This window comes from Leptonotus elevatus, chromosome 4 (assembly GCF_054856555.1).
Source record: "Leptonotus elevatus isolate MCC_2025b chromosome 4, RoL_Lele_1.0, whole genome shotgun sequence".
In the NCBI taxonomy this organism is placed as follows: Eukaryota; Metazoa; Chordata; class Actinopteri; order Syngnathiformes; family Syngnathidae; genus Leptonotus; species Leptonotus elevatus.
Window position 1 is genome coordinate 12501697 of NC_141242.1, and position 17873 is coordinate 12519569.

General features: G+C 39.9%; 1 protein-coding gene across 1 annotated transcript in view; it reads right to left on the bottom strand.

Annotated features, from left to right (window-relative positions):
- nell2a (neural EGFL like 2a) overlaps window positions 1–17873 on the bottom strand; it is a 104181-nt gene that overhangs the window by 16437 nt on the left and 69871 nt on the right. The window contains exons 14-15 of the mRNA XM_086073729.1: window positions 14629–14751; window positions 14056–14151 (exon numbers count right to left, since the gene is read on the bottom strand). Coding sequence (XP_085929855.1) covers window positions 14056–14151; window positions 14629–14751 — 219 coding nt within the window. The remainder of the gene's footprint in view (window positions 1–14055; window positions 14152–14628; window positions 14752–17873) is intronic.

Genomic DNA, 17873 nt, shown 5'->3' on the forward strand with positions numbered 1-17873 from the left:
GCTCAGGCAACGACCAATCACAGCTCAGCTGTTTTCTGCAGCTGCGCTGTGATTGGTTGTTACCTGAGCCCTGAGCAACACTGACGTCATCTTCAGTTGACAGCAAGTGGCAAAATGGCCGCCCCCTGAGATGGATAAAAAGGGCTGGATTTTGCTGCTTTAACTCATAATCAACTAATGCAATATTAACCAGAATGCCATATTTAGACCAGTGGGGCTGCATAGAACATATTATTGCCCCCTAAAAATGTGGGGGGTTGACTTCCCCTTTAAGATTTTTTTTTCTTCAAAACTATCGCCTCAAAAAAACAGACCCTTGTCGACGTCAATGTAATTGTGAAATGCAGTTCGCTAATGAGCTATGCTTTTGGATAGTCATGGCTGCTTCAGAGTGCCTCGTTGCCAGCCTTGAGTGTGCGCACATGACGGAGAAGCAAGGTATTCAGCAACAACACTCTTCTTTGTGGTGTGTCAAATTCAGAAGGCATTTATTTCCCCCCTACGAGGACTTTAAGCTCCCTCTTGAACAGTCACCTAAAAAATAAACACATTTATGGCTTTTACTGTTTCCCAGTTTCAAGGTTTCTTTTTTTCTTCTGTCTTATTTTTCGATTTAGCACACACTCCTCCATCTTGGAAAAGGTCTTAAAGTCTTAAATGTTGCTTCCTGAGTGTAACTGTACTACAATGTTGATCTGTCAGTACTGTAGTATTCAGTACTTATTGAATGCGTGCGTACTCTTTAGCTGTGATTCCGTTGGATTTAACATGTCGTGCAGTGTGGTACTGATAATGGAGTCCACGAGTTAAGGATTCCCTTTCAGGCTCCGTTTTCTCTTCAGGAAAGACGTGCGTAACTCAATTTGTTCTGCGACTGATTAAATATTTGAGGCGTTTCTTCATGGAGAGCGAAGACCACCGACACTGGCTCAAATGCAAAGACTTCATGTGTCTCAAGAGACTTCATGTGTCTCAAGTGGCTACATGTGTGCACTTACTGATTTGTTTTTTTATTTTTATCTTGAAGTTTTAAATTGTAGAAGACCCCATGAGGAGGAAAAGATGGCCACGTGTGTTTTTGCTGCTCTTATCTGTGTGGTGCACTCAAGATTACCAACACAGCACAGCACAAACCATATCTCTCACTGTCAATTGCGAGTCTCTGGTCAAAACCTAGTGTAGTTCCACGACTGACCTGTGAGAGGCAGCATTGTGCCACTGGACTGATGAAGAAGAAGAAGACAGCACAACCAGTTGCTGCTTTATTTGTGTGCCTCTTCCATTGTAAATACTGGAAAGGTCAACAGCAGATTGCGTGGGGCGGGTGCAAAAGTCTTTATACACCACATGATAATCACTCAGGATAATCCTTAAAAAATTAAAAAATAAAAATCTGATATTTGGGCCTTTGCTGATTTTGATGGAAAGTGAAGAAAAATGCTCATACAGTATTTGGGGGAGGGGGGGGGGGGGGGGGTTGGGCTATCCAAACTAATTTTCACTTATTTGTGGATTTTTGTGCTCTTTCAGTATCTGACTTGTAGGAAAACAATAAGATAAGTACCTGCTAAAATGAGTACCTACAATTTTCCTTTCCTCTGAAACACTGTTTAAGGCAGCGGTTATTAACCACGTTGGCGGTATTGAACCCCAACAGATTCCTATGCGCATTCGCCGAACCCTTCTTTATTGATTTTCAAAATTGAAGCTCATAGGTATAGGGTTTACTGTTGTTTTCTATATTTATAGAGCACTTCAAAACAAATCGCCACTGTTTTCTTAAGATGGAACACAGGGGCAACAAATACAAAGAAAACTAGAGAGGCTCCAGAATTGAACCCTGTGGAACACCAAACGAATTCTTATCGTACATATTTGTCCGTTCATAATTTGATAGAGCCAATTATTATGTGGCTATTCTTTGGGCCCGGAACATACAATGTGCGCATGGAAAATGAAAAGTATGTGTTAAGCAGCAACGAGTTGAAGCTTGGAGCCATGCTGGTGCACAGCGCAGAGAGCGAACGTGTCACGGAGCTAGAGCAGCAGGTTGCTGTGGGCTAAACGACGGCTCCCGCCATCAGCGACATCTAATTAAGGCGCACTCATTAAGAGTGATAGATGGATCCTTTTGTAAGGCCGTTACTAAATAAATAATGAATACATAATTATTGCGCTTCAATAAGCCACTTGAGCTTTAAACAGTCCCCGCAAGGCCTTGGAGGGGAGGCAGAGGGCTGCGGCGTTGAAATATTCACGCGCTGGGCGTCAGGTGGGAGGCGGCAGCTGGGATGTTTTCATCTGGTGCCACACGTGATGTGGAAAGGAGATGCGCCGCGTTCCCTTTTGACAAACACACACTTGTGATCTCTCTATCGCTCTGGGGCTCGTGAATGGAATGCAAATGGCGTTCAACGCAACGTTCGTCAGCACACGCTGCCCTCAAAGACTCATTAACACGCTGCCCGCCTTCTTTTGCTTACTTTTTATATCTTATCACCTTCTGTGCCCTTCCTCTCGCCTTTCATCTCGACCTCATATTACCCGTTTATTAGACATCCCCCAATACTGGCGGACATTTTGGACCCCCAAAAAACTTGAGTGCAACTTCACCACCCAGAACCAAAACGTGATCAAATATCCAAAGGTACATTGACTTTAATTAATTTTGAGACCAACACTGTGTTGCGAGTAATAGAATTACGAGCTATGGTGGCAACCGTGGCAGCGGATTTTACAACGAGCAGCAGCGAAGAAATCTTGAAAAAAATATTGTTTATTGCCATTCCCGGTCCAAGTATTCTGTCAACTGGTAGAGTGGTCGTCTCACAAATCTGAGGTTGTGGGTTCGATCCCGAGTCAGTGTGACCATGTCCAAGTATCCTTGCGCAAGATGCTGAACTTAACAGCTGATCCTGATGCTGCGTCAGGTAAATGAGTAGTCAGAATGAGGGCCTTGTAAGGTGGAAAAGCGCAAAATAACGGAAGTACTCGTTACCATAAAACCAATGTCAAACGTCTTATGAAATTCTATTAGCTTAATGCCAAAAAAAAACAAAACATTATGCTATCGAAACTAGCAATGTTGCGGTGGTTATCAACCTTTAAACAACTTATACTTGAACACAAGGAGTAGCAACACAACCAAAATAGTAAAAAAAAAAAAAAGCTTTTTAACAAACATGAAAACTAAGGGAAACTACATGTTACGTTTATAAAAGCAATATAAAAAAATGTCAGTCTTGACAAACACACTGTATATCGAAAAATTAAAACTAATACTAAAACTAATAAAAGTAAACTAAAACAAAGCATTTTCGGAAAAAAACTAAAAAAATATACATCTACGAAACTTGCTCTTAAAACTAATTAAAAATAAGTGAATAAAACACAACCAAAACAAAGTAACACTAACTACTGTATAATGAGGAATCCAAATCCAACACAACTAGGATTGGAAAATGGATGGATATTATAATCGGGATGCAAATATAGCATAGAATACAACACTCAAGTCATATATTCTTTATCCTCTGCGAAAACACAACAAATATCATTGCAGCTTAGTGATGGTCTTCTTCTGTGTTTAATTATCAAAAGTCCACGTAACATGTCTTTATGTATAACAATCCCCCCGGTGGTCACAAAAACATTTAGACAAAAATAGTGCTTATCCGCCACCTTGTCAAATCCACGATCCTAATGATGACAAATGCTCCATGCAACTGACGTGAGGTGTTCACAGTGGTCATCTGCGTCGTTCGCATCTTTTGCCAAATCAACGGTTACAGCTGACGACGAGTGCTGCTCAAGCCTGACAAACCTCCAAGAGTGAGTAGGAGACGCACGTCTGCGCCAAATCACGGCGCGTACTTGTCTGCCTCCCTTTTCAAATCCAAACAAACTCAAACCCGCTCGGAGCTGCTGGTCAAAAGTGAAAGACGCTCGGCCGCTGCCTGTGATCTAACGCTATGGTTGCGACCTCCTGCAAGGCTCGAGAGAGAGAGGCCCGTTCGGGACACCACTTGTTATTTGTTCCAAGTGCGACACTTGATCATCGAGAAAGCACCTTGAACGCACATCGCTCATAAAACGCGGAGAACACTTCAAGTTTTTACGAGCTCCTCCAGCCCACTTATCTTAATGAGGCCCACCAAAATGCTGCAATTGCAGACCGGCCCACTGGCGCAAAAAAAAAATGCTCATGTTGAAGAAAAGTGCTGAGTTTGGATGTAGGCTCTCATTGTGTCGTTTGTGTGTGTGTGATAAATCCCCAAGTATGTCATTTTGGGGACATGATGGTCAAAATGAAATCAGTACATTTCAAAATTTTTGCACACAAAACTGAAATATGAAATCATGATTACATTCAAAACTGGAATATGCTACAGACACAAATACAGCACAACATGGTGAGTTTCAAACACTAGAATTTGAATACGATTTTGAATAATAATTGCAATTTTTTTTTATCCTCTTCCCATGTATTATTAATTATTATTATTATTATTAACACAAGCAATCTATATTAGTACAATAAAGAAAAGCAAATGTATTTAAATATTTTGGTGTCTATAGGTCAAGCTTACTCGATGACATTTTTTAATCAGATTAATCACATTTTAGAATTTTGATTAATCACGATTAATCGCTTAATAAAAAAAGCTTTTTATCAACATTTTTTCCCTGCCAAATTTGAAGAGCACCGGTTAGGTGTTAATTATTTTGACATTTAATGTTATAAGGGCGTGTTAATTACTTGCATAATTTAAAATGGAAAAAAAATGACCCCAATATTTTGAGATGAACAAATATTCTAAATGTGCGTGACGCAAACATTTATTAAATGCTTTACTTTAATGCATGTAATTATCATCCGCTGTCACGCTAAAGGATAATCTATGGTAAAAAAATAATAGTGCGATAAATCTGCGTTAATTCATGATTAATGCGATCATGTTTTGTGATTAAATAATCAGTTAACGCTTTAACTTTGACAGCACTAATACAAACACAAATGAACCATAAATAAATATGAAACAACTTATTGATCTACTTCAATTAAAGTTGGTAACTTACGAAACACTTTGACTTGCAGTCTTTCAAGCGTTGACTACGACAACGTCAAAACATTCGACCAAACCAGTGTATAAATATTTAATATATAAATAAATATATAAATAAAGCCTGCTGACAGAAATTACGCTTTTTTTTCCCCCTCCAAATTGCAGCCTTAGCGATTTGAAAATTGCATTCTCATACATTGTGATGTCAATTTTAATTTGATTAATTGTTCAGCACTAATTTACACTCCCATTCACATCCATTGGCAATTCATGTTCAAAACCACTCATTTAATAAAAACAGTAATAAAACGTTTTGGGGTCACATATCAATGAAATCAAGAAATATACGCTCAAAGCAGACGAAAAATTGTGGTTGGAGACGTAAAATTCCCATAATTTATATATGAAAAAAAATGGTCAATTAGGGTTGTCCCAAACTATTATTTTTCTCCCAATTAATCTATCGACTATCTTTACGATGAGTTGATTCGTCTAACGATTAATCTTTCAACTAATGATTATTAAACACTTCTGAACACTTATTTAAATGATCTGTCCATTAAGGGAAACAAAACTTGAAATTCTATGAACACTGTTAACAACTGACAGTATGCACGTGTCTACGGATTTACATCATGGACACTCGACGGTATGTTGTGCGTACCGATGTTTTTACGTTATTGGCGACGTCGACTATGTCGACGTGTCGTGACAGCCCTCCAATTCGAATATTTCACTCAAAAAATATAGTGATAAAAAGCAAAAGTGTCCATTTTGCAGTGGTCTCTTCATTCCTTCCAGCGCTGTACATGAACATATAGGACACGGCACCGCGTTGCAATACCGACCGGGCGCCGTGTTCGGGGGCACGCGGTACATGGCGGCTCCCTGCGTACATTTATATCCATAACTCAAGTGTGTGTGCGTGTGTGCCCTGCCTCTGCTGCGCCATACATAATTCATGAGGCGTCACACTTCTCCACTCGCTGGCGTCTTGTCTGTCAGCAACACACACACGCACACGCACGCACACATGCAAAATGGTAATGACAAGTCACACAACCACCACAATTCAAACACATGAGCACCCTTGCGCGTGATTACACAAACAAAACACACAGTAGAACAATCCGAAATGGCAACCGCTACAAGCTGAGTGTCGTCATTTTTTTTTCTTTTTTTCAGCCGTTAAGATGGTCCGCGTTTTATGACGGGCCGTCACTCTGCAGCGGGACGAGTCTCGGGGGAGGTTTCTAAAAGCATCAGGCTTCTGAGAAGAAGAACGATGGAATGGCTGCGCTTTCGACTCGCAGTGAAAGCATTTCCATGTTCATCCACCCGGCGCTGCCCTTCCTGCAAGCGGCACCCGGACGTGGGAGGAAACCGGCATAACCCCCGACCCGTCACTCTGCGGAATTCTCATTCTGTCACATGCGGAACATCTCTGTCAGCTCCGTTCCATTTCGGCTCCTTACTCTTAGCGTACATCGCCAGTCTAAAAAAGCACATCAACTACCATTAACCTCCGTGATGCAGTCAAGTCGGCTTGTTTCAAAATTTTCACTTTGTCCGTCTGTGTTTACTGTTTAGGGAATAAAGCAGAAAGAAACATCTCTACCTGCTAAAAGGTATATTTACGTTTCCAGAATTATTATTCATACATTCGTTGTTAGAATAAATGAATATAGGTTATCCCATATTTACTCTTATAGTATTGCAAAACATGACGTATTCTCTAGCAGCTGCAGGGCATGAACTGTGCCTTATCGCAAGATAGCGGGTGAAACACTTTGCGGATAAACTGTTGAACTTTGACTGTTGAAACCCTCAGTGCCGAAGACAAATCTGCATTATCATCTGCATAAGGACTCATATCCTTGAAGGTTGCTGCTGTGTATTCCCCTCCCCTTTAGAGCAGCAACATCTGTTTAAACGAGTGAAAATCCTAATAAAAAGAGAGGACTCGGCGGAGTGTGCACAGAACGGGTAGGAGATTGTAATCTGTGCACATCTCTGTCCGCTCTCCTCGCGAGCAAAAATAATCTAAATCTCTTGTCTTCCTTCCTTGTCCATTGTTTATTAAATGTTCTAGGTTGACTGAACCTGACATTCATACATTTTGGTATTTTTCTGTACAAGTAGCTAAATTGATGTGACAAATCTGCTGCTCTCCGTCATTCACTTGCATTTACCTAAAGCATGCTAGCTTCTGATTGGTTAGTGTTAGTCAGATGAAAGTGTTTCGTTTTAGCTGTTGCGTTTGACAAGTAAAGTTTAGATCAAGAAGAAATCCGTCTCCATCCTGCTTTTTTGTTTTATAACGAGTATTCCATTCACCACCAACGAATCCTCATGTTAGCTCCTGGTGGACAAAAGCCAGCACCTCATCCAGACTATAGCTACGTTGTGTGTATTTCTCGCAAGAATGTTTTTCTTGCAAATTTGCCACTTTACAATGTTGCAAACTTACCACTTTTATAAAGTGGTAAATTTGCTTTTTTTTTTTTCTTGGAATGATACCCCCTTCTAAAAAATATATTTATTTATGAGTGACCCTAAAACGCCGTCGTAGTAGCAGAAGATATTGGGTTGCTTTAAAAAGGGGAATTCATTCATAGCGACTCGGGACTAATACCTCGAGTAACCCTAAGTGCCCCTAGGGGCACCATGTCTATTTTTTGGATTATTTATAAGAAAAATGAGGAAAAACCTCAGCACTTACATCATAGTTGACTACACTACGAAAGCACTTCAAATAATAATAATAATACAGAATGTCTTAAAAGGCCAACAGAAGGACTCGCCTCTTACGAAGAAATTGCAGGACTAATGGGTCCAGTGTGCAGTTTGAGCCGAGGCCGCATTGAATATAGTCCAGATCGCAATAAATACAGTGCAGGATGATGCATCTCTCCTCCATCACTGGGAGCTGCTGTCAAGCAGAGACAGTTAAAAAAAAAAAAAAAAAGAAGAAGAAGAAAAAAAAAGACCCTTGACCCCTCAATCGAACTAAATTGTGCCAGAGGCTCATGTTGTCCCCGGTGGTTCTACTGGTGGTGGTCCAGGACATTAAAAAGCAGCAAAATAATAGCGCACATGGGGATGCTAGCTGTCATGCAGCTGACCAGGATGAACGCGAGGACAAATAAGACGTACAAGCAGCGTGTTGCGCAGGCAGACATGTTGTCGCCTCGGGCACGAGAAGCTTCAGCCTGTTCAAATGCAGAATTGTTGCTTTTGTTTTTAGATTTTATTAATTTTTTTAAAATATGTATTTTTTCAGTATTTATGGACAAAATTTGGAAGTTTGTTGCTATAGACATTGTATTATTCATAACCGAACATGCCAAAAAGATGGTTTAATTTTATTATTGCATGATCAATAAAGTCATCAAATACTTTCACCTGAATGTAAAAAGCACATTTAAAAACAAAACAAAAAAACAAGCAAGATGGGATTAAAGTGCAGACTTTCGCTTTAAGTGATTTCAAATATGTCATTTAATTTCATCCATTTATTTGGAGTACTAGTATTTTCAGGGGCTCAAACATATTTGGGCAAACTGGCATGAATGCAAATTTGGTCCTAACCTTTTCCTACTCAGACAGAAAACCTTTGCGCGTGATACTTGCTCGAGACCCGTGAAAACAAATCAACAAATTGTGTTTCTTTCTTGACCGCTCCACTACTTTCACCTTCAGCCGGCGGCATCGCTCAGGTCATTGTCTCCCGACTCAAAGGTTGCAGGTTTGATCCGATGCCCCTGCGACACTGTCCAGGTGCCCTTGAGCAAGATACTAAAACCCAAGTTGCTTGAAAATGTCCCATTTTAATGCTGTTGCATGTTTTTCAGCCAAACAATAAACTCCCTCATGAGCATTAAGATCTCTTGAGTCTTCACATTGGTAAGTTGCCAGGAGCTACTCATTACCTATCAACTCTCACCTATAGTCGATATCAAAAGTCTACACACCCCTGTTCAAATGGCAGATTTTTGTGTGAAAAAAAAAAGATAATTATTTCAAAACATTTTTTACCATTAACGTGACTTATACTCAAATGTTTTCAAAAAATACACAAGTGTGCACACCCACTTAATCTCACAAGACCTCATAACTGGGATCCAAACTCATGCAAAATGGGAGTTAGCATATATTTGTCCCCAATTATAGTTCTTCTTATTGACCTCAAATGAAGTTCGGAAGGTCTAGGAGGCCTCTACTGATATTTTTGGGCTTTCCAACAGAAGGTTTTGTGCGAACACTGGGTTGACGAATGTTAACAATTTCACTCTTTTTTTCCCCCCTCGATTGAGCTATACAAGTTTGAACCAATTTGTCTTGGTCTTATTTACATATCACAAAAAGCTGGCATATGGTTGTGTCGACTTTCCACCGTATCTATCTATCGTTCCGATACTTTTGAGTTGGTAATAAATGGCTTTAGTCCTAACTGGTAACTGCCATATTTTTGAGAAACCTCTTGAATGAAATTTGCAAGTCCACACATTAACCACATTTTGAGTTGTTTTCTTTCCATTAAATGGTGTTGATTTTTCAAGTCAAAATCCATACAAAAACAACTCTATCGCCTGTCCAACTGTCGACATTGTTTTACATGACGTCCAAATTGCCAATTGCGTGACGTGTTGCTAAAAGCGCCACTGAGTAACTCGCGCGAAGACGTTAATAAAGCTGTCAAATCGAGAGCCTAATATTTCCCCCTGAGAGTGCGTAAGTGTCGAGCGGCTGCTGGAAAGCCACTGAAAATTACACCCTTATAAAGCTTTGTTTTTCCCTGAGTGTGAGGGGTAGCTTAAAACTGTTCAGCTCTGACTGAGTGATGTAAAAACTAATTAGCCATCGCGTGAACAGAATTATCGTCAACAAAACTGCCCTACAAAGAATAGAAGTGCCCATTTGAAGGACAGCACATCAAATGTAAACAGAGCTAAAAGAAAGGACAAAGACAGCCTTGTCGGACTTCCTCCGAGCAGCAGAGAGAGAAAATTCATTTACTTTAAGACGGGCAGTAAAAAAAAGAAAAAGAAACGCCTCATAAAAAAAGGGCCTTTATGTGCAATCAATACCCCGACCAAAGAGTAGGGCCGAGAAGCTGGCTTCCCTTCACTCAAGTGCGGAGGGAACCGTCATGACTTGACTTTCTATTAACGCCGCCGTTTGTCTCTTGAAGGACATTCGGCCAGCGGTTGAAATGGGATATGGGGAAAGCAACTGATTAGACACAGCCGCCAAGATGAGATTGTCGCTTGCACGCGGGTGAAGACGCATCCCCTCAGCAAATTAACCACGTGCTTCTTCACAGAGGAGCCGCCTTACTGTGTTGATTACATTGTGACAGGTGGGTGTTTTCTGTTTTTGTTGTACTCCGCTAACATAATGCTTGCTCATTTTCCTCCAATACCGACCTGCCACTTAACCGCTCAGTGTTTCCCACACCATGTTGATACTTGGGTGGGCCACCACCCAAGAAGTTTTCAAGAAAATTTAATAAAAATATATCACAAAAAAAACAACTAAATCGTGTCGCGACCAGACATGTAACATTAGTTTGCCGTCACTCGTCGATCATGAGGTTAGAGGGGACGCAGGTAACAGGACTGAGAACTCCCGTCTCACATTTCCAAATATATTATCAAAGTAATCAAAAACTATTTTAACAATCGAGTAATCATTTGAAGCCATTTTAACTCATTTACTCCCAGCCATTTTCACAGAAGCAACCCCCTTTGCTCTCGGCTTTTTTACTGGATTTTGAGTGATTTTGCAAGGCCCACAGAATGTTGCTATAAAAAACATGGAACCTACCACCAGGTTTCCGTTTTGCAGCAATTAGCATTACAATATAGCTAAGTTTAATCATTATTCACAAACCTGTTGAAAACAAGAGCTTGATGCAACATGGACCTGGCTGATCTCTTATACTCTGCTGTCACCTGCTGGACGTTTTTTGTCATAACTACCATTGCTTTAAGTGACCGCTTCATGTCAGAAGCTGTATCCTGAAGCTGTATGTAGCATAAAAAACATAAATAAATAAATACAAAGAAAACGTGTAAATACGTTTTGGGGAGTGCAGGAAAAAGTATTAAAAAACATATTTATGTTATTTATGTTTTTGGGTTTGAATGAGTTAATTTACAATTGTCCAAATCCTCAGATTTCAGCATATCAACAGCAAGTGCTCACTGATTTCTGTAGTCCTTCATGAAAGAAGACTGATTATCCTCTGTGTTTAATCAAATTAAGACATTTGCAAACATCTGTCTTTACTTTGGAAAACAATGACCAAACCGGTAACATAGTAAGGCATCAATCCCCTTTTCTTTTTTTTTTAATCACTAAACTATACTGGTAAATAAACAGTAATCAGGAGGAAAAATGCTTTTTCAAATAAATCCGATTAATCGATTGAATAATCAATAGATTATTCGATTCTAAAAATATTCGATAGTGACAGCACTACTGTCAATAACCAATCATCATTTGTTAGTACAATCAAAATTTGTATAAAAAACAATTTTGTCCCATCAAAATAACGCAACATACAACCATTAATTAATGTCTAAACCATTGGCAACAAAAGTGAGTACACCCCTAGGTGAAAACCTCTCAATTGTGCCGGGAGTGTCCTATATATAATAATTAACAATCAAAAAAGTATGCTAGTAGCTGAGTGTGCCTTCTCATGCTGTAAGTTTCCCCCAAACAGCAATTTTCTTATGTTTAAAAATCAAAAGCCTTACTTCAAATAAACGCCCTGGTATTTGAGTAAATGAAGTAAATGAAGTCACATGTCCCCGATTTGAGGAAAACAAAACAACAAACAAAATGAAAACAAACCAATTTGCACTGTGTACCAGATGGCTTCAAATAAATCACTGTACAATAGTCAGAAAATATTGATCTTTTTGTTTTTCTTTTCAAAGTTCGTTTGATAGCATATTCACGGTATTTCGCTATTAGTCGAAGCCGTAATAGTCACAATAGTGCAGTTTGGGAAATGAATGCCTTCCATCCCAGATTTGATCAAATCGTTACACCAACAGTTCCAATTTTGCACTTTACTGAGTGCAATTCGAGTTTCTGCTGTGCTGCGCTAATGCTGCATGTCATTTTTTTTGGGTGCAATTTCCTACTAAACTCCAGGATCGATGTGTATAAATATGTTGCATCAGAGCCGTGGCTGGCGCTGTGATCGGGCCTTAGCGCAAAGCCGATGAGGATGGAGTCCACGCTGATTAATGCCTGATATAGAGTAATTCCCATACTGCTGCATGTGCACTGCAAATCCTCCATCGTGGCAATAAAAGAGCTACAAGGCCATTACTCACTCAGGAGTGTAGCCGCACACGCACGCACACGCGTATATACAGATGAATGGCCCATAAGCACAGCAGTGTGTGCATTTATTCATCAAGCGTTTAGTGCAGGGGTGGGAACTTTAACCTATCAGGGGACATTTCAAGTCTGCACTAAATGCATGAAAACAGGATGGAATGATTGAACAACATTTGTTCAATCATTGCATTGTATGCTTTCATGCCTCATAAAAATGCTCAAAAATGTATAGAATAATACACAATCATGTCTATAGTTCTGAACGTTGTATTTTTTTTAATTTTTACATGTACAGTATTTTTTTTTAAGCCGTAAGTAAGGTCTTAAAAGAGGCTGAACAGCAAGGAAATCACCTTCATCTCTGATTACCAAATTGCTTTTATCCATTTTCGTGACCGCTTATTCCTCACAAGGGTCGCGGGGGTGCTGGAGCCCATCCCAGCTGCCTTCGGGCAGTAGGCGGGGTACACCCTGAACTGGTTGCCAGCCAATCGCAGTATTATCATCATCATCATTATTATTATTATTATTATTATTATTATTATTATTATTATTATTATTATTATTATTATTATTATTATTATTATTATTACATTTGATGATAACTCTGAGCAAAAATATTGTGGTATCACGGTATTAAAATTACAGCTGTTAAATAACTTATTTTTTTTTTAATACTGGGGTAAATAATAAAAATATTTTTAAAAAAAATCCCCATTGAACACAAGCTTTTTTGCTTTTTTATTTTTAAAAAAGCAGAATATTTGGTACAGAAGAAATGTGTACCATGTTAAGTTTACATAAATAAATAAATAGTAACATTCTTCTTCTGTCTGCAGTCTTCTTAGTAATCCTACTCATGTTGTCCTGGTGGCTAATTAGTACCTGCTGACCCCTTCTTCTTTTTTTTTGATAATGCATAAAATCATAGCAAAAAAGGCATCTGTGTGTGCAAGGTGTCTCTTTTATCTTGCGGCCTCCCTCTTCCTCTTCTGTGTGTAACTGCCCCCCCCCCCCCCTCTCTGCTTGCAGAGGAGGGAAAAAAAGTTAACTGGAGTTAACCTCAGAGAGGCAGCTCGTTTACTCCACTGTGCTAGCAGCTAATCCTATTGTGCCCTGCCTAGAAATCTTATCAAAATAGAAAATTGTTCATTACTGGTGACAGCCACAAGTGAAAATTGGTGGGATTTTCTATCATGACAGGACGCGAGTCTCGACACCCAGAACAGGTTCGAAGGCCCCAATTGGAAGTAAGTAAGAACTGTTTATTTGTAAAGCACTTTTCACAGACGCAGGTCACAAAGTGCTTTGCAGGGTCAAAACATGGCATGAAACATCTTAACAAAAATAAATAAATAATATAAAAGGAGAGAAAAGGTATTGTAGAGCAATGATTCCCAACCAAGAAACAAGATTTTGTGAATGTAAAATACAGTACGTGACTTGGCTCAAGAAAGGTTGGAGAAACCCGCAGTGTTGCGCCACTTTTCTGCTTGAGCTGTAAAAACGCCGGCCGAGCATTGCGTCAAAATTTGCCGATCATTTGGAGGATTCCCCCTCGGGTCGTATCGTCCACACCTCCGGTTTAGTAAATGTCAGCGCAGACGGCCATTTTAACGCCTCTCACCTGTCTCGCATCTCTTGCCAGTGAATCCTTGCGGGCAGGCGCAATTGTTGGGTGAGAGGCAGGTCCCCCCATTCTGGCACAAGCCGTCACACATAGCTGAAGCAAGAGCAAGAGAACGGGTGGGGGGAAAAAAAGAAGAAGAAGCCATTACTCACCCAGATGAATGACCATTAACTATGCAATTAGAGCAGCAACAGCAAATGTATTTGCATACGGAGTAGGAACTAATTCACCGGCGTGATTCATGATATAATTTCCCGTGATGAATGCATCTCGCCAAGGTTAACGCAAAAATGTTCATTATCCACGCTTAGGCTGTTTGCTAATGTGCGTCCACAAGCAGTGGCCATATATAAAGCGAATAACGCTAACGTCACGTGCCGCTAGCTCACATGAACAAATATCAAAACTTCATTTGGGGCGAGCATCAAAGTGCTGCGTTTTTTTTTTCTCTCCCCTTCAGAAGTCTGGAGCAGCTCCTCTATAAACACATTTCCAATCAAATCATTTTTTTCCCCCAAGAGTGAGCACGCATTTCATTACGAGACAGTGGGAAGTCACAACGTGGCGTACCTTTGCAGACGGTTCCGTTGCCGGCGTAGCCCGGCTTGCACGAGCAGCTGTGTCCTCCGACCATGTTGAAGCACAAGGCGTTCTCGTCGCAGTCGTGGAGGCCGCTCAGGCACTCGTCGTGCTCTGGGAAGGACACAAAAGACACTTTGGAAATTGGAAATGGGAAAAAGATATGTACGCGTCCGCACACGTGTCGCGATGGATTAAATGACTCTTGACTAAGTAAATAGACATTAGTAAGACTGGCGGATGAGTCATTTGCATCTCTTCCATCATGATCCATTTGAGCTGTTGCGCTTTAATTTGTTGTTATTGCTTGCGAGCTGACGGAATGATAAATCAGGCATAAATGGACTTCTTAATGTACGCTAATGCATCAATGAAGACATCTGTTCGGCTTTGTCGTTTCCTCAGTAAGTCAATGGCTTCGAAGTGTGGATGTGTTTATAGAGTACATTTGCACATGTAGCTGTCAAGATGACTGTTTTCTGCATTATTATTTTTTTTTACCGTACATCCTAATTAGAATAGATCCAACACATTGTGGGGACGCGTGCATATACTACATACACATTTATTTACAAGTAGTTCAGTTCCTCTTCAGTACGTAGACAAGCTTTTCAGAAAGTGGCTGCGTGTTTAAAGCCGTGTACTAGATATAGACGATAGTACACGGTAGATGTAGTTAAGGAGGACGATAACCGATATTTGAAGCCGTTATTCTGAATAATGGCGTCCAAATGCCAATCTTTACTTTGTTGTAATGTCTTAAGTCATGTTTATTGAACAATTTTTCTGACTTTTCAAAATGTAGAAGTTTTTTTTTCTTTTTTATCTTAGTCAATACCAAAAATTAAAAATACTGTACCTAAAAATAAACACAAGGTTCCCAGGATCAGCAGCATCTCTTATAAAGTCAACTGAAATTTTTGATAAATAGTTCCCTGAGTTTAAAATGGTTTTAGATTGACCTTTTATCGGACGTCAGATTTTTAAAAAGGCCGACGCCGATTTTCGTCAAAATGCCCAATACCGACGCCGATAATCGGCTATCCCTACCGTGTACACACATCGATAATCGGGACAAATTCGATCCCGATTCCTCGCTCAAGATCGAAGTCTAACTACTGGATCTCACAACAAGTTTATCCTGAGCAATTACCCCGCGGTGCGGGCGATGTTATGACTGATTTATTGTTACTGATTTGCTCAGGAAACTACTGAGATTGATAATCGTAAGTGTTAAACCTGTTCATAAATCCTTCCGGTGTACGGCCAATACTGCTCTTGAGCGAGCGACATACTTTGTGATTGTGACGTGAAATGGAAGGATAGCCAAGCAGGAAGTTACCTGATGCTCGCACTGTATATATCAAGAATCTTGGTGACGATCTAATAATTTCAGATTGACACAATTTGGCTTTCAGGGTGCTGTTTCAAAACAAAATAAATATTCCAGTTGTGCGGGTTACGTTCCAGAACACCGCAGTAATCGGTCAAATCTACAGTAATACATTCATTTTTATAGCTAAGAAATTTATCATCTCACAACTACAATAATAATCATGCCCAAAAATTTGATATTCACTAATCTTCAGCAAAAACTAGAATCGGTTGAAATACTTCCGGTTTTCATTCTTTCATTCCACCCAAAATTAGGGAGGCAGAACAAACCTGGAACCAGCCATGATTTATTTGTCGTTTTCTTATGATGAAAAAAATAAATAAGATAAATTAGGGTGCAGTGTCTATTACAGATATTTAATAATCTTACAGGTACAGGACTTTAAAATGAAGTACTAAAATAGTCTTAGTGAAACTCAGCGTAGCATTTAAATTTAAAGGGTACAGATGGCCTCATGCAAAGTAATCTTGTTTAGTCATCGCCCGCAGCAACTTCTTATAAATATTTTAACGATTAAGGAGTCCCGCACTTGATTTCTCTACATAAATGGAACATCACTTAAAAGGTGGCCTCCAGTGGGCTGAAAATGAAACATTGAGAACATGCAGTTGAAGTTGCTCAGATAGATGACATTGATTTAAATGTCTGCGGGTATGCGAAATAACGATGTTTGGCCATAAAGGCAAAGATTTGCGTCATTTTTACGTTCTATTGCGCTGACACGGCAATAAAATTGGAATAAAAAAAAAACAACTAAATTTTCCGTCTGTTTGTGGCAGCTGGAAGAATACTGCAGCTCTTTACACGAGAGCGAAACAATCTGCGCCCACTTAATGAACCGGCATCCTCCGAGGCCGTGTTTGCTTACAAGGAGAAATGTTTCTCTTGTCTCTCTAATCCCTTCTGCAGCGCCGTAATCTGAAAACCTAATCTTTGGACCCCCCAAAAAAAAAAGCGTTAAAGAAAAGTAAAAGCATTTCAAGCCTCTCCTTGAGTGATAAAGAAGCCCTTTAATGTATATTCCTTCATGTGCCCCTGAACGGACCTCATCGTACCTTGGAGAGACACAAAAGCAGAAGTCGGCTTGCCCCGGAGATTTGAGCAAATATTGCTTTGGGAGATAAGAGCATGCTTAGCGAGCTGGAATTCAACGTCGTGGACTTGCTTTGACCTTCATGAAGACAAACTCATCAAAGGTGCACCTGCACTGAAATATTTGACTCCCGTTAAGCACTACAGTCCTTTTATGGCGATTATAATAGCATGTACAAATCAACCGGGGGGACCAGTTTTTTCTAAAATTAAATAAACACAAAAAATTAAAATCATTTAAAATAAACACAAAAATAATATGGTTGCACAAGTGTACACACCCTCAGGATCAACCTAATTGCTCAAACTCAGGTTAATTAACCGCCGGTCACAATTGTGACGGATCTAGGAAAAATGTGGGATTAAATTAGCACAGGGATGCCACCATTTAAAGTGTCTTTGATTAACCCCAAATAAATTTGAGATATTCTGCAAGGCTTAAGCAGAAGCCTGAGAGCTGTTTTGAACTGTTCAAAATTATTTAATTTTTTTAAATTATTTTGTATGTGGGTGAGTAAGTGTATGTGCGTGTGTGCGTGCATGTGTGCGTGCGTGTGTGCGTGCGTGCGTATTCATTAGTTCACCAAAAACCTATTAAAAAATCCCATACCGTTCACCTAAACCGAACACCGCCGTCAGGAGACCAGACGAAGGATCAAAGAAAAGAAAGGAAAGTGAAATCCAGCACCGACCAGACACCACCCACCACCCACCGCGCCAAACATACCTTTTGGAATTACGGACCAAA